The 18,539-nt window shown below is 38.8% G+C and overlaps 1 protein-coding gene across 1 annotated transcript; it reads right to left on the bottom strand.

Annotated features, from left to right (window-relative positions):
* Positions 1 to 1,988: 1,988 nt before the first annotated feature.
* On the bottom strand, positions 1,989 to 12,607 carry LOC148999282 (subtilisin-like protease SBT4.15). Its single transcript, XM_089141311.1, has 12 exons — positions 12,476 to 12,607; positions 11,915 to 12,000; positions 11,713 to 11,810; positions 11,490 to 11,633; positions 11,296 to 11,401; positions 10,646 to 11,156; positions 10,176 to 10,510; positions 9,940 to 10,069; positions 9,633 to 9,846; positions 8,992 to 9,534; positions 3,300 to 3,566; positions 1,989 to 2,275 (listed from the first exon to the last, which is right to left on the bottom strand). Exons 1-12 carry the CDS (start codon positions 12,605 to 12,607, stop codon positions 1,989 to 1,991), a joined length of 2,853 nt encoding a protein of 950 aa, XP_088997437.1.
* Between the last annotated feature and the right edge of the window lie 5,932 nt (positions 12,608 to 18,539).

Genomic DNA, 18,539 nt, shown 5'->3' with positions numbered 1-18,539 from the left:
GACAATCACAAAATTATCGAGCACATCGTGAAAGACTTGGTTCATGAGGTCCATGAACATTGCAGGATTGCATTAGTCAATCCGAAAGGCATGACTCGGAACTCAAAATGGCCGTACCTTGTTCGAAAAGCTGTCTTGAAGATATCACTAGGCTTCACTTTCAACTAGTGATATCCAGATCTTAAATCAATCTTCGAGAACATGGCTGCACCCTTCAACTGATCAAAGAGATCATCAATTCTGGGCAACGGGTATCTATTCTTGATAGTCAACTTATTCAACTCATGATAGTCAATGCACAGACGCATACTACCATCCTTCTTCTTGACAAACAAGACCGGAGCTCCCCAAGGTGACACACTAGGTTGTACGAAACCTCTATCAATGAGCTCATTCAACTAGTTTTGCCACTCCTTCAACTCAGTAGGAGCCATCCTATATGGAGCCTTAGATACCGGAGCGGCACCAGGGATGAGATCAATAGAAAACTCAACATCCCTATCTGGAGGCACTCCCGATAGATCATCATGAAAGACATCAACAAAGTCACAGACAATTTTGACTTTGTCAATATTCTTTTCTCCACTTTACTCTTGCCTTCAGATGAAGCATCATCTACTAGGGCATAGATTTGCATCAATGCGGACAGTATCTTCCTACAAACCGAGTGGGGCATTCTATCGGTTTGATAAATCCTGATTGTTCTAGCTTCTCCACTTATGTCTTGATGGCCGCATGCTTTTCGAGCGAAAAATTTTGCCTTCTTTGGATGATCGGGATTGCATCTTCTCTAATCCATAAATTATGTTCTGCTATTCTTCGATCAATTCCGGGCATGTCTTCAGCAGACCATGCGAATACATCAAGATTATTCTGTAGGAACTTGGTCAACTCCTTCCTGAAGTCTGTAGGCTGTTTTGAACCGATCATGGTTCCTTTCTTTGGAAAATCCAGATGAAGTTGTATTCACTCAAGCTTCTCGATTGGTTCGGCCCTTTGCATGGCCTCTTCATCTCGATCATCTTGAACTTCTATACTCATCGTATTGCCCGACCTCTCGGATCTTCTTACTTTCTTGAGATAACTAACATAGCATTGTCTTGAGATTCTTTGATCGGACGAGCACTCCCCGACCCCTGTTGTCGTTGGGAATTTCAACTTCATGTGTCTTGGAGAGACCACCGCTCCCAAGGCACTAAGAGTTGGTCTCCCGAGTAAGACGTTATATGTTGAGAGATCCCGAACCACCATGAAGGTCGACTTGATAACGGCATCCCAAGGGGATTCCCCAAATCTCAAATCCAACTAGATAGTGCCTTCAGATATGGCTGAGGATCCGGCAAATTCATATAGATGAGTCCCACATGGAGTCATCATCTCATCTAAAAGTTTTAACTTCTTGAATGCTTCGTAAGACAACAAGTCAGCTGAAGATCCCGTGTCTACAAGGACTCGGTGAACTTCATGGTTCACCAATTTCACTTTGATGACTATAGCATCATCATGAGGAGTAGTTATGCCCTTGAGATCTTCATCCGTGAAGGTTATTAGATCGGGACGTAAGTCACTTCTTCGTTTTCTCGGCAACTGCATCGATCCCATGAACCGTGCTTTTTGTTTAGCCTTCTTGATGGATTCCTCAGTCGAATTTCCCAATACAATGTAAATAGGAGAGTCCTCTTGATGGTTTGGCTTCTTCTTGGGAAGCTTCTCCTCACGTCCTGGACTCTTCAATCGGGGCTCTTTCGTGTTTTTGATGGAGACTTAGACTTCTCTCTATCTTGTCTCGTCCTTTGACGATATTTCTCAAGTTGACCCGCTTGGATGAGTTTCTCGATCTCAATCTTGAGATTTCAACATTCATCCGTGTGGTGGCCATAGTCCTTGTGAAATTGACAATACTTGGTCATATTCCTTTCTTCAAGATGGGTACAAAGCTTGCCCGGCCACTTCAAGAGGTCCTTATCCCGAATTTGTAATAAGATTTCTTACCTCTTGGTATTTAGAGGTGTATAGTCCTCATTAGCAAGTCCATCTTTCCAACGTCCTCTTTTTTCATTCTTCCCACGAACATTCGAACTCTGACCTCGCTCTCCATATTTCTTTTTCTCCTTTTTGCCTTTTGTGGACTTTTCTCGAGCTTCAATAACCTCAGTAACCGTTGCTTGTTTTTGACATTTCTTGAGAAGGGTTCCATAAGTCTTGGGCTTATCTTGAAGTAAAACCTCCAGCAAACGTCGTTGGGTTATTCCACTCCATAACGCATTGTAAACCACTGTATCATCCAACCTTCGATCTCAATAGCCACTTTATCAAACCTCAAGAGATGGTCTCGTATAGACTCATTCCGCCTTTGTCTAATGGCGAAGAGGCTATCCATTGTTTTCTTACTCCCAATACAACTTTGGAACCGGGCAATGAACTTTCTCCCAAGTTCTCTAAAGTTTTGAATACATCTTGGCCTTAGGCTAGAAAACCACTTTATTGTTGGACCTTTGAGAGAAGCTGGAAAAGTTCGGCATAACAACTCATCTTCTCGGCCAATCACAACCATGACAGACTTGAAATAACTAATATGCTCGCGAGGATTAGACTTACCTTCAAAAGGAGTGAATATTGGCATAATGAAATTGGGTGGAAGAAGTGCTCTCATGACTTCCTCAGAGAAAGGCTCTCTATCAACCACATCATAGTCGTCATCTTGGTCTGATCGTCGAGCTTTTTCTTCAAGTCTTCTAATCTTCTTCAAATAACACGCTCTCCCTGACACCCTTGCGGAGACCAAATGCTTCCAAGATCTGAATATTGGGAAGAAGGCCAACAAGAAGACCTTGTTTGGCTGATTGACTCTCTCGGGTTATCCGACCTTACATCCCTTCTTCCTTGGCTTTTCCCCTCTTGCTCACGCACTCTTTCATTTGGACGTCTTCTTGGTAAGTCCTGGGTCTGCCTGAGCCAAGCCAAACGATCGAATACACTTCCCCGAGTCTGATTTCCTTGGGGAGGTGGTTCTTCAATATGGATTTTGAGTTCTTTCTCCAACTCGTTCATTCTTTTGCCTGGGTCTCCTAGGATTTTGCCTCTCCCAAACTTCATTCAACGGACATTGCCTACCCCTAGCATGCCGAGTAGCTTCACGCCTCCTTCCTTCTTGTGTATTTCGAGAGGGTCCTGGTGGTATCCCGACTTGATGAAGTAAGCCTCGAACGACTCCTTGGAGTTCCAACATTTTTTGTTGCACTTCTCTTTGCATATTCTGTAGATTGGCTACTATAGCTAGAATTGGGGTTGATTTGAACCTCCTTCTCCAAATGGAGTTGGTATGGTTCTCGGTGGAATCTCTTGAATTCCTTCTTGACCTTGCTCATTCTCCATCTGCCTTTCTCTTCCACGAGTAGTGACTTGATTAGAATTCGTCACATTGTTAGGGTTACGTCTCACCATGACTTCTTGTGACGTTTCCCACAAACGGCGCCGATTTGTTGCGTCTAAACCTTCTTCAAGAGCTAGATAGTTGAAATGGCCTCTTGAAGACTTCTCTGTTGGAATAAGAGTAGCTGAGATGCCTGCACTCACAAAGAAAATAAGAGCGGGCAGACCTTGTGTAGGTCGGGAAACCGCCTCCGACGCCCAAGTTAGTCTAGGCAACAATTGAAAGCCTTGAGAGGATTCTCAAAGCGTAGAGAATAATGGTAAGTTGAATCTCGTATCTTTCTCCTCTTAGGATGGAGGTTTATATAGAGGATACCTAGAGGCGGCATCTCCTTCAATTTCGCTTATTCAGTTGGGCCAATTGCCTTGGGAAGCAAGTTCCCTTCTTTAGCGGACCTACTAGAGTCGTTATCCCATTATCCGCTTCCTCATGTTTCGGAGTAGATATGATACGTAGTTATCTCTAACTAACCTTCTTGATTTGGTCATCTCTAACATTACTATTGGACTCGGCATTGAATGTCTTCTTACTTTACGAACTCATCTCAAGTATGGATAGATCCCTTAGAGAAGGTCTTATCCAGCTATCCAAGAGGGTGAGTGCTTCTTCCCGAGTGTCTATTCAAGTCCCCCAGAGGGAGTGATACACACCTGCCCGAGTGGGTGTGTGTTTTCTCCCGAGGGGTTCTTTGAGTATTCCCTAGGAGCTCTTCAAGTAGTCCAGAGGGAGGGGAGCACATTTACCTGAGTGGGTGTGTGTGTCCCTCTCAAGGGGCTCTTCAAGTCTTCCCGAGGGAGTAATGCACACTCACCCAATTGGGGGTGTGTTTACTCCCGAGGGGGTCTTCTCGGGTTATATATTCTCCTCAACACCACCAATTTCACATTTTCTATATTGTTGAAGGAAAGGTGGAGGTATCTAAATGTCCAATTCTTCTTCTTAATCGATTGGGATTTTCTTCAAGCTTCATGTATAATTTTCGGATCAATAAAGTACCAAATCTGTGGTATTTTGGAAGATGGATGTGCAGCACCTTGTGGTTCTTTCTTAATTTGATCAACATATTTCTTTGCAATTATCGGAAAGAGGTGCAATTCGTCCTGTTAGTGGTGCATGCAAGTTGCTTTAGATCACAACATAGAAGGTTGTCGGTGGACCTGGTTGTGCTTCCGCTGTCCAGCTTGCTATGGATGGCTATGGGTGACTTTAATGCAATGTTAAGTGGCTCTAAAAGGAAGGGTATGGGCAGATTTAACTTGGGCTCGAAGGTTGCCTTTCAGGCTACAATAAATGCATGTGAGTTAATGGAGATTCCATCAGTAGGGTGGAAGTTCACTTGGTCAAACTAGTGGCATTGTGAGAGTGCTCGATCTGTTTTGGATAGAAGCTTCTGTAATTCACACTCTAAAGTAAGAGCTTAAACATGATTCAAACAAAGGTAGGAATTGATAGCTTTATATTAGGGGTGGGACTGGATAACTATTTTATATATGTGGGACTTCTCCCTAACCCCAAAGAGATTCAAACTTTTGACCTCATATTGTAAGAAGTTAGTATTTACCAACTGAGCCAATCCTTTGAGGTGTCAAAGTCTTATCCTCAACGGAGAATCAAAGCCAAAATTTATCAATACCATTGATTTATGCAGATAGTACTGTGTCACTTTATGAATTAGCTCCACCAAAGAAAAGAAGGAAAACTTTATGAACTAGTTGATACCCATTCTCATATTATGCACTAAAAATAACCACATTGCTTGCTGCTCGAAACCATGGCAATGATGAAGAGGAAGAGAGAGACGTTTGTGGGGGGGGGGGGAGAGGAGAGAGAGAGAGAGAGAGAGAGAGAGAGAGAGAGAGAGAATAAGACCAAGTAGGCTACTGTTGTTTGTAACCACCATTAAAGGGAGGAGGTGGTGTGGCATGAATTGGAGGACGATAACAAGTAGGTCTCCTACAATGAGGTTTGCCTCTATTATTTGGTTGACCTCGAAAGGGAGGACGAGAAGATCTAGTATTACCATCTAAGTCAAATCTGCCATAGGAGAAAATGAGTCATAGGATAATTCATCCTTGAGACGAATATCTTGAGTGAGTAGATGATAGTGAGCAACATTGGCCACATATGCCTAAGAGGAAGTGGCTAGGGTTTTTTGACTGATTTCATTTACGATTCAATTTGGAATTGCATTCCCTTTTTAGGAAGAGTAGAAGAGGTGTGGGTTGTTTTGAATCCATCTGTATGAGATTTTTTTTTTTTAATAAAAAAGGAAAAGAGATAACAGCAAAAGGAAATCCAATAAATATTTTTTTTAGACTTGAGATGATTTGAACATATAATAAGTCATAGGAGCATAAATTGCTAACTGAAATCCACTTCTAAATACATATTTGTATATATCCGCAAAGTATTAAATTGTCAATGGATTTGATTCTCGTGTATATATATATATATATATATGAGAACCAAATCCAGTGACATTCTAATGTCGTGCATATATGATAACAAACCTTTCTAACATTTTATTATCGAGTTAAAACTTATTTTTGGCCAAGCTATTCAATTAAAAGTTGAGTTGTTGAATTTGTTTTCTTATTTCGATAAACTTCTACCCTAAAAGAATGTGTATTTTTAGATTTACTATTGATTAAATACAAGAGAAAATTAATGGTGAAAAATTTGTGAGAAAATCAAAGACTAAGAAAAAGTCTAAGAAAGTTAATCATTTTTTTAGAGAGAAAAAAAAATTAACCTTCGACAATAAAATGGTAAAGATGCCAATTGAGAGTCAAAAGTTTGTGTATAATTTGCTTTCATGTCCGTTCGAGAGAGTTTTTATTAAACAAAAATAACCATCTCAACCCAACTGAGTCTGCATGAAAACCCATAGGATATTAACTGAAAGATAAGACTATGGTAATGCCTCTATCCAATTTATATTCCTTTGCATCGGTAGCAATTAAATGTCAACTCTTCCTAGTATTCTGGGTGTTTCTTGATTGGCTTTCAATTCCTTGAATTAACCAATTTTGCAATTTTTGTTAAGTTTGGTTTAATTGAAAAGCCATAAAAAAATATAGTACGATTATTAGTTGACTCTGCTTTCTATAAATCATGAAATGCTTCTTGCTCTTCATTTTGGGGGTGAGTAAGTGTGTACAAAGAGAGAAGATGAGGATATCCATTTTTTTCTTACTATTATCTCTCTTTTTGAGTCACCTACTACTGGATTTGTTGTATTTCATTTTTTAGTTGTATTATTTCATCACTAATATTTCGTTGATATCTTATTTCTATTTTTTGTTCTAGTATTTTCCATTGTATATGTTCAAGGATTGTTAAAACCAATTTTGATTGTTCCAAAGGGATAGATTCTTTTCTTTTTATAATTTCCATATTTTTATACCATGGTAATTCATCATCGGGATTATCAAAGAAATTTGTAAGACAATATATACCTAATTTTGTCTTTGTAATTTTGTAGCAATTTTTATTTTTATTTATTTATATATATATATATATATATATTTTATTTTTATTATTATTATTTTTTTTTTTTGCTGTAATAAGGTTGGATGAATTGTTTCTAAAAAAGATGCTAATTTATCAAATATTATTTCACGAATTTCTATGGGTAAAGTTATTCCTTGTTCTACCAAATGTTCAGAAAAACTCTATATTATTTACAATAGATTTATAATATTCTATCAGACTATCAAATACTAATGCTATCACACTTAATAAATGACACTTATGCAAAGCAACAATGTACACAGTGTATAAATTTACCATATCTTTCATTATGCTCATAGTAACAATGGAAGTCAAAAGAATACTTAATAACAACGAAACTTAAATAGTACTGTGGAGAACAAAAACGTGAATAGTAAAAGTGAATAGTAAAGGTGAATAGTGAACATGAATAGTGATTGTGAATAGTAACTTACGCGTGAACAATGATTTTGTGTATTCCTACTCAGTACTACCTTCGTAATTAAGAAGAGACTTTATTGGCCTAGAGTAAATGCAAATTTACATTATATTAATGCAAAGATACTGAAGGAGTGACTTTCTCATGGTCATTACTGGCGTTTTAAAGTAGAATTCCATTATAGCGTTGTACACCAAGTAATTCTCAAAGATTCTCACTTATTGCTGCGAAAAGCTAAAGGTGCTACCCCTCTTTGAAGCTTTATGTTTGGAATCCAGAGTTTTACTTTCGGACGGCATTCTAAATGGAATATAAACCATAATTTCCAGAGTTTGATTTTAAGAGAAAGATTACCTTCATAATATCCAGATGCAAATGGATGCATGAAACCACGCTTTGATACCAATATAAGTGCGTGCATGACATAGCGAGTATGCGAGAGCCACACACGGGCAGGAGTGAACGAATTGAGATGTAGTTTCTTGGCCTGTTTCTACTTCTTTTTATTTTATTCTTTAATTTAGTAGAGGAAGGATTTGAGGATGAAAGCCTACAGTCGTGCTTCTATCATCTCTCTTAGGCCCCTTTACTAATTTTTGCACTTCATGCATCAATAGCAATAGTTGAATCTGTAAATTCTTTTTCTTGAGATGTAGTTTCTTGGCCTGTTTCTGCTTCTTTTTATTTTATTCTTTAATTTAGTAGAGTAAGGATTTGATGATGAAAGCCTACAATCGTGCTTCTATCATCTCTCTTAGGCCCCTCTACGAATTTTTGCACTTTATGCATCAATAGCAATAGTTGCATCTATAAATTCTTTTTCTTGTATTTATTTCCGATGATCTTTGTTTTTATCAAGTTTTAACCTTTTAAAGCTAAAGATGAAGTTCCAATTTCTGTTATAAGGATAAATCTGGGCATAAAATTCCTCCTATAAGGCCTGAGTACTGGCTGATTTTTGAACAACACAGATATCTGATGTCCGGATCCTAAAGTCCTGCAAGTAAGTCCCACTTGCTTTGTGCGTAAGGCCAGCGTGGGTAGTGGCTGGACATCTTGATTCTGTAAAGTTCTTAAATTAGAATCTAAAAGGCATGTGATGGTACCACCGAAGGATTTTGAGTAACAAAAGTTTAAATCAAATCTGAAGATTTTAAGTTTTTATGACTTGATAATTTAAAATGTCACCACATAGTCCATCTGGTTACTTGACCCTCACATCCTTCAGGCAGAACCCAATTTTGTTAATCACTGAAGGAATTTTCACACACACATTGTAGTAATAAAAAAAATAAAAATCACGATGTCTACGGTGAGGAGACTAAACAATTCGTTCGCTCCCGCCCGTGTGTGGCTCTCGCATATGCGCTATGTCACCCACGCACGCTCCCGCCCGTGTGTGGCTCTCGCATATGCGCTATGTCACCCACGCACTTATATATATATATATAAGTACAATTGATGAAAATAGAAATGGAATCAATACAAATTACTAAGAAATTATTACTTTTGCTTGGAAATATTCTTCTAAAGCTACATAGGATTCACACAAATAATTCATTGGGGATATTTACATTACTTTTGGAATTGACATATTTTCTTCCATTATCATTTTAAATGGAAGAACCAAGCCTATGAACCAAGATGGGACTTGTAACATTGTGCACTAGATTAGTCCAACGCAGTGATGCCTGCAAAATTCTTGTGTCATTTCCGTCAAGGGCAGGTCCCTCTAACGTGACGTTGAAGCTCTTCTTCTCTTGAAATAAGTTGAAGACCAAAATGTTTGGGACGACGGTGACATTGAGACCGGGTGGTGTCTTTACGATAGCCTTATACACTGAAATTATTGGAAACCCAACATTTGTCACAGTTCTGCTAAACACTGCTGAAATAGGCTGATTGTTTTCAAGGTCAAGAGTAATGGAAGGATAGTTAAGCCCATCATAGCCTTGTGCAACTTGAGCATTGCATGACAAATCTGTAGTCCCAGAGAGCAAACCAAGAGTTGTGTCGTTGTAACCCTCCTTGCATAAATACCCTATATAGGCATTCAGGTCAAGGTCGTAGGTCAGACCAGGGTCAACCGCCTTTGTTGGCTGAATTTGACCAGCCCCATAACCCAAAGCATCATGACCAAGAGACTGAGGATTGAGATTCATTGGTTTTGCTGCAAAATAAATAATGATACATATATTATATATAATAAAGTTTCCATGAAACATTCAAGACATGCATGAATGAAATTTGGTAAATGCAGAAACTCACCAGTGGTAATCAGAGCAGACTTGATAGCAGCCGGTGACCAATTGGGGTGGAAGGTCTTTATGTATGCAGCAGCAGCAGCAACATGAGGACAAGACATGGATGTACCAGATATTATGTTATAGAGGCTTTGGCGTTTGTCTTTGGCAAAATTTGTTGGAGCAGCTAACAAAGTCCATGCTGCCAGTATGTCTACCCCTGGTGCACTTATATCCGGCTATATTCATAACAAACCATAATTCCATCAACAAATTTTCATTATGGCATTTTCTTTATTATATAGTTAAGAGAGAGAGAAAGAGAGAGTAACCTTGAGGATGTGAGTAACCGTGGGGAAGTATCTACTGATGATACTGGGACCACGAGAAGAGAAATCAGCTAAAAATGGAGATGTCGGTTGTGGTTGTATAGTACTCCTGTTTATAACTGCAACTGGCTCTCTGCAGGTAAATTCCAGAGGTTAAACAAATTAAGGAGTTAAGAATTTTGGTGAGCGAAAGAAATAATTTCATCTCATTATCTTTATAATATAATTAATATACATACCTGGTGGTGTTAATGTATAGATTAATCTGTCCATCAAGATCTACATCAACAAACACCGTCGGCTTAACATAGTCAAAAGCAGTTTCAAGGGTTGTATTTATGGTAGTATAATACGCATTGATTTCTCCAGCACTGGGCAAATCTAAAACTGGGTATGGATCAGCCTGGTAGCAATACACAATCTTTCCCTCCACCTTGCTTGCATCCAATGTTCCAGGATCACAATACCTTGCGTCTAAATGGTCATCATGAAAGCTAACATTTCTCGCAAAGGTTCCACTGGTTAGAGGGTAAAATTTCTTTTCCGGTGATATTGTGTTTATCGTAGTATAACCCTGCATTTACCAAAAAAAAAAAAGTATAACCCTGCAAAATATTTTTTATGATAAAACACACGAATCAAGACTATAAAATAAATTTTAAACACAAGAGAGAGAGAATGAGAGAGAGAGAGAGAGGGCAAGCCTTACAGTAACATTTAATCCATTGCCCAACTCCATGTATGTCTCGAAAAGTCGATCAATAGTGTTAGCAGCGACTGTCATGATCCAAGGAGCGGCATTAGACACAGTCTTTTCTTGAGGACCGTCATTGCCAGCAGAACATGCAGAGAAGATTCCCTTCATCATAGCATGGAAGGTACCAATGGCAAATACATCTCTATAATAGCGGCGAGGTTCTCCACCAATGGATACAGAGATCACGTCCACACCATCATGGATGGCATCATCGAAGGCCGCTAAGATATCCACCTCGGTACAAGCATCACTCCAGCACACCTTGTAAATGGCCAGGCGCGCTGATGGTACACCACCTCTAGCTGTTCCTTCGGCAAATCCATAATAGTTGGCTCCGATGGTTGGGTTTCCAGCTGCCGTTGATGCTGTATGTGTGCCATGACCACTTGTATCTGTCGGCGATAATGGGTCCGTTATGTTCACCGTTGGGTCCAAGTTGTAGTACCTTGCACCTATCACCTTACTGTCCTCGATCGATCGCATCATTACAAATACAAATTTTATTTAGTGTTGGATTAATCAATTAGTCTACCCATGCAAGCATTGCATTTTGCATTTGCATTATGAGATAACAAAGAGGCTGAGAGGAAGCAAAGCAGTACTTATTGCAGCCGGGGAAATCAGGTCCAGTTTGGCACGTGCCCTTCCACTTGGCTGGGGGAGGTCCAAATCCTTCATCTTTGAAACTCTCAGACTCCATATAAATTCCTGCAGAAAAAAGAAATATATACTGATAAATGTGTTAATTTGCATCAATAAATCTAATGGTTTAAAGATTAAGTTAGTCATTGTATACCGGTATCTAATATACCCACAATGATATCGCTCTCTTTCCCTTGTTTTCTGTTCACATCAATAGGCATCCCTACGAAGTCCCAGGAACTTGTGGTGTGAAGTTTCATTGTTCGGCTTACAAACACGGACACCACCCCCTCCTTGTCTGCAAATTTTAGAGTTAGCACACATTATCCATTATGAAAACAATTAACGAAAAACAAATTCTTCATCTGGGCCGGTACCTTGCAATTTCTCTGCTTCAAGAGGTAATAACATTGCAGCAAATGCATTGAAGCTCTTTCCATAGCTGTGTATTCTAGATTCTCTAGCAATATTTTCGCTATCAAAGCAGCAGGGAAAAAGAACGTATCAGAAAAATGAATGTAACCTGCAAGTAGCTAGATACACTCGCAAGCAATAGCCAATATGATAATAAAAACATACTTTCCAGTTGCATCAACAAGGAGATTGTGATGATCCTTCACGGCAGGGATTCCAGTCTTAGAATCTCCCATGTATACAATGTATGGCTGTTCATGAAATTAAGAAGAACAATTAACCCGACTGTATATATGCATTCTATCAATCACAAATATATATAGAATAATAATAATAATAATAATAATAATAATAATAATAATAATAATAATAATAATAATAATAATAATAATAATAATAATAATAATAATAATAATAATAATAATAATAATAATAATAATAATAATAATAATAATAATAATAATAATAATAATAATAAATAATAATAATAATAATAATAAATAATAATAATAATAATAATAATAATAATAATAATATTATTATTATCTATTATTAATAATAATAATAATATAATAATAATTAATAATAATAATAATAATTTATAATATATAATATAATATAATTATAATTTTATATATTATATATTTTTATATAATAATAATAATAATAATAATAATAATAATAATAATAATAATAATAATCAAAATAGAGAAAAAGCTAGCAAACCTTTCTTTCATCTGATTCCTGAGTTGTGGTGGTGGTGGTACTGGATGCAACTGATCTTTCACGAAGAGAAGATCCAATAGTAGGTGACTCAAAAAGAGAGATAATAAGTAAGAAAAAAATGGATATCCTCATCTTCTCTCTTTGTACGCACCTACTCACCCCCAAAATGAAGAGCAAGATGCATTCATTATTTATAGAAAGCAGAGTCAACTAATAATCGTACTATATTTTTTTATGGCTTTTCAATTAAACCAGACTTAACAAAAACTGCTAAATTGGTTAATTCAAGGAATTGAAAGCCAATCAAGAAACACCCAAAATACTAGGAAGAGTTGACGTCTAATTGCTACCGATGCAAAGGAATATAAATTGGATAGAGGCATTACCATAGTCTTATCTTTTAGATAATATCCTATGGGTTTTCATGCAGACTCAGCTGGGTTGAGATGGTTATTTTTGTTTAATAAAAACTCTCTCGAACGGACATGAAAGCAAATTATACACAAACTTTTGACTATCAATTGGCATCTTTACCATTTTATTGTCGAAGGTTAATTTTTTTTTTCTCTCTAAAAAAATGATTAACTTTCTTAGACTTTTTCTTAGTCTTTGATTTTCTCACAAATTTTTCACCATTAATTTTCTCTTGTATTTAATTCAATAGTAAATCTAAAAATACACATTCTTTTAGGGTAGAAGTTTATCGAAATAAGAAAACAAATTCAACAACTCAACTTTTAATTGAATAGCTTGGCCAAAAATAAGTTTTAACTCGATAATAAAATGTTAGAAAGGTTTGTTATCATATATGCACGATATTAGATTGTCACTGGATTTGATTCTCATAATATATATATATATATATATATATATATATATATATATATATATATATATATATATATATATATATATATATATCCATTGACAATTTAATACCTTGCGGATATATACAAATATGTATTTAGAAGTGGATTTCAGTTAGCAATTTATGCTCCTATGACTTATTATATGTTCAAATCATCTCAAGTCTAAAAAAAATATTTATTGGATTTCCTTTTGCTGTTATTTCTTTTCCTTTTTTATTAAAAAAAAAAATCTCATACGGATGGATTCAAAACAACCCACACCTCTTCTACTCTTCCCAAAAAGGGAATGCAATTCCAAATTGAATCGTAAATGAAATCATTCAGGAAACCCTAGCCACTTCCTCTTAGGCATATGTGGCCAACGTTGCTCACTATCATCTACTCACTCAAGATATTCGTCTCAAGGATGAATTAGCCTATGACTCATTTTCTCCTATGGCTGATTTGACTTAGATGGTACTACTAGATCTTCTCTTCCTCCCTTTCGAGGTCAACCAAATAATAGAGGCAAACCTCATTGTAGGAGACCTACTTGTTATCGTCCTCCAATTCTTGCCACACCACCTCCTCCCTTTAATGGTGGTTACAAACAACAGTAGCCTACTTGGTCTTATTCTCTCTCTCTCTCTCTCTCTCTCTCTCTCTCTCTCTCTCCCCCCCCCCCCACAAACGTCTCTCTCTTCATCATTGCCATGGTTTCGAGCAGCAAGCAATGTGGTTATTTTTAGTGCATAATATGAGAATGGGTATCAACTAGTTCATAAAGTTTTCCTTCTTTTCTTTGGTAGAGCTAATTCATAAAGTGACACAGTACTATCTGCATAAATCAATGGTATTGATAAATTTTGACTTTGATTCTCCGTTGAGGATAAGACTTTGACACCTCAAAGGATTGGCTCAGTTGGTAAATACTAACTTCTTACAATATGAGGTCAAAAGTTTGAATCTCTTTGGGGTTAGGGAGAAGTCCCACATATATAAAATAGTTATCCAGTCCCACCCCTAATATAAAGCTATCAATTCCTACCTTTGTTTGAATCATGTTTAAGCTCTTACTTTAGAGTGTGAATTACAGAAGCTTCTATCCAAAACAGATCGAGCACTCTCACAATGCCACTAGTTTGACCAAGTGAACTTCCACCCTACTGATGGAATCTCCATTAACTCACATGCATTTATTGTAGCCTGAAAGGCAACCTTCGAGCCCAAGTTAAATCTGCCCATACCCTTCCTTTTAGAGCCACTTATAAATTAACATTGCATTAAAGTCACCCATAGCCATCCATAGCATGCTGGACAGCGGAAGCGCAACCAGGTCCACCGACAACCTTCTATGTTGTGATCTAAAGCAACTTGCATGCACCACTAACAGGACGAATTGCACCTCTTTCCGATAATTGCAAAGAAATATGTTGATCAAATTAAGAAAGAACCACAGGGTGCTGCAAATCCATCTTCCCAAAATACCATAGATTTGGTACTTTATTGATCCGAAAATTATACATGAAGCTTGAAGAAAATCCCAATCGATTAAGAAGAAGAATTGGACATTTAGATACCTCCACCTTTCGTTCAACAATATAGAAAATGTCAAATTGGTGGTGTTGAGGAGAATATATAACCCCAGAAGACCCCCTCGGGAGTAAACACACCCCCAATTGGGTGAGTGTGCATTACTCCCTCGGGAAGACTTGAAGAGCCCCTCGAGAGGGACACACACACCCACTCAGGTAAATGTCCAAAGAACCCCCTCGGGAGAAAACACACACCCACTCGGGCAGGTGTGTATCACTCCCTCTGAGGGACTTGAATAGACACTCGGGAAGAAGCACTCACCCTCTTGGATAGCTGGATAAGACCTTCTCTAAGGGATCTATTCATACTTGAGATGAGTTCGTAAAGTAAGAAGACATTCAATGCCAAGTCCAAAAGTAATGTTAGAGATGACCAAATCAAGAAGGTTAGTTAGAGATAACTACGTATCATATCTACTCCGAAACATGAGGAAGCGGATAATGGGATAATGGCTCTATTAGGTCCGCTAAAGAAGGGAACGTGCTTCCCAAGGCAATTGGCCCAACTGAATAAGCGAAATTGAAGGAGATGCTGCCTCTAGGTATCCTATATTAACCTCCATCCTAAGAGGAGAAAGGTACGAGATTCAACTTACCATTATTCTCTACGCTTTGAGAATCCTCTCAAGGCTTTCAATTGTTGCCTAGACTAACTTGGGCGTCGGAGGCGGTTCCCCGACCTACACAAGGTCTGCCCGCTCTTATTTTCTTTGTGAGTGCAAGCATCTCAGCTACTCGTATTCCAACAGAGAAGTCTTCAAGAGGCCATTCCAACTATCCAACTCTCGAAGAAGGTTTAGACGCAACAAATTGGCGCCGTCTGTGGGAAACGTCACAAGAAGTCATGGTGAGACGTAACCCTAACAATGTGACGAATTCTAATCAAGTCACTACTCGTGGAAGAGAAAGGCAGATGGAGAATGAGCAAGGTCAAGAAGGAATTCAAGAGATTCCACCGAGAACCATACCAACTCCATTTGGAGAAGGAGGTTCAAATCAACCCCCAATTCTAGCTATAGTAGCCGATCTACAGAATATGCAAAGAGAAGTGCAACAACAAATGTTGGAACTCCAAAGAGTCATTCGAGGCTTAGTTCATCAAGTCGGGATACCACCAAGACCCTCTCGAAATACACAAGAAGGAAGGCGTCGTGAAGCTACTCGGCATGCTAGGGGTAGGCAATGTCTGTTGAATGATGTTTGGGAGAGGCAAAATCCTAGGAGACCCAGGCAAAAGAATGAACGAGTCGGAGAAAGAACTCAAAATCCATATTGAAGAACCACCTCCCCAAGGAAATCAGACTCGGGGAAGTGTATTCGATCGTTTGGCTTGGCTCAGGCAGACCCAGGACTTACCAAGAACACGTCCAAATGAAAGAGTGCGTGAGCAAGAGGGCGAAAGCCAAGGAAGAAGGGATGTAAGGTCGGATAACCCGAGAGAGTCAGTCAGCCAAACAAGGTCTTCTTGTTGGCCTTCTTCCCAATATTCAGATCTTGGAAGCATTTGGTCTCCGCAAGGGTGTCAGGGAGAGCGTGGTATTTGAAGAAGATTAGAAGACTTGGAGAAAAAGCTCGACAATCAGACCAAGATGACCACTATGATGTGGTTGATAGAGAGCCTTTCTCTGAGGAAGTCATGAGAGCACCGCTTCCACCCAATTTCATTATGCCAATATTCACTCCTTTTGAAGGTAAGTCTAATCCTCGCGAGCATATTAGTTATTTCAAGTCTGTCATGGTTGTGATTGGCCGAGAAGATGAGTTGTTATGCCTAACTTTTCCAGCTTCTCTCAAAGGTCCAACAATAAAGTGGTTTTCTAGCCTAAGGCCAAGATGTATTCAAAACTTTAGAGAACTTGGGAGAAAGTTCATTGCCCGGTTCCAAAGTTGTATTGGGAGTAAGAAAACAATGGATAGCCTCTTCGCCATTAGACAAAGGCGGAATGAGTCTATACGAGACCATCTCTTGAGATTTGATAAAGTGGCTATTGAGATCAAAGAGTTGGATGATACAGTGGCTTACAATGCGTTATGGAGTGGAATAACCCAACGACGTCTGCTGGAGGTTTTACTTCAAGATAAGCCCAAGACTTATGAAACCCTTCTCAAGAAATGTCAAAAACAAGCAACGGTTACTAAGGTTATTGAAGCCCGAGAAGAGTCCACAAAAGGCGAAAAGGAGAAAAAGAAATATGGAGAGCGAGGTCAAAGTTTGAATGTTCACGGGAAGAATGAAAAAAGAGGACGTTGGAAAGATGGACTTGCTAATGAGGACTATACACCTCTAAATACCAAGAGGTAAGAAATCTTATTACAAATTCGGGATAAGGACCTCTTGAAGTGGCCGGGCAAGCTTCGTACCCATCTTGAAGAAAGGAATATGACCAAGTATTATCGATTTCACAAGGACTACGGCCACCACATGGATGAATGTAGAAATCTCAAGATTGAGATCGAGAAACTCATCCAAGCGGGTCAACTTGAGAAATATCGTCAAAGGACGAAACAAGATCGAGAGAAGTCTAAGTTTCCATCAAAAACACGAAAGAGGCCCCAATCGAAGAGTCCAAGACGTGAGGAGAAGCTTCCCGAGAAGAAGCCAAACCATCAAGAACTCTCCTATTTACATTGTATTGGGAAATCCGACTGAGGAATCCATCAAGAAGGCTAAACAAAAAGCACGGTTTGTGGGATCGATGCAGTTGCCGAGAAAACGAAGAAGTGACTTATGTCCAGATCCAATAACCTTCACGGATGAAGATCTCAAGGGCATAACTACTCCTCATGATGATGCTATAATCGTCAAATTGAAATTGGTGAATCGTGAAGTTCACCGAGTCCTTGTAGACATGGGATCTTCAGCCGACTTTTTGTCTTACGAAGCATTCAAGAAGATGAGATGATGACTCCATGTGGGACTCATCTATATGGATTCGCCAGATCCTCAGCCATATCTGAAGGCACTATCTAGTTGGATTTGAGAATCGGGGAATCCCCTCGGGATGTCGTTATCCAGTCGACCTTCATGGTGGTTCGGGATCTCTCAACATACAACGTCTTACTCGGGAGACCAAATCATAGTGCCTTGGGAGGAGTGGTCTCTCCAAGACACATGAAGTTGAAATTCCCAATGACAGCAGGGGTCGGGGAGTGCTCGTCCGATCAGAGAATCTCAAGACAATGCTATGTTAGTTATCTCAAGAAAGTAAGAAGATCCGAGAGGTCGGGTAATATGATGAGTATAGAAGTTCGAGATGAAGAGGCCATGCAAAGGGCCGAACCAGTCGAGAAGCTTGAGTGAATACAACTTCATCTGGATTTTCCAGAGAAAGGAACCATGATCGGTTCGAACAGCCTACCAGACTTCAAGAAGGAGTTGACCAAGTTCCTCCAGAATAATTTTGATGTATTTGCATGGTCTGCCGAAGATATGCCCGAAATTGATCGAAGAATAGCAGAACATAATTTATGGATTAGAGAAGATGCAATCCCGATCATCCAAAGAAGGCAAAATTTTTCGCTCGAAAAGCATGCGGCCATCAGGACAAAAGTGGAGAAGCTAGAACAATCGGGATTTATGAAGCCGATAGAATGCCCCCACTTGGTTGGAAAACGTAGTCA

The sequence above is a fragment of the Hakea prostrata genome, unplaced genomic scaffold (assembly GCF_041222555.1).
Source record: "Hakea prostrata isolate BN-2017 unplaced genomic scaffold, UWA_Hpros_2 contig_18, whole genome shotgun sequence".
In the NCBI taxonomy this organism is placed as follows: Eukaryota; Viridiplantae; Streptophyta; class Magnoliopsida; order Proteales; family Proteaceae; genus Hakea; species Hakea prostrata.
The sequence above is the reverse complement of the archived record's forward strand: the minus strand, read 5'-3'. Positions and strand labels throughout refer to the sequence as shown.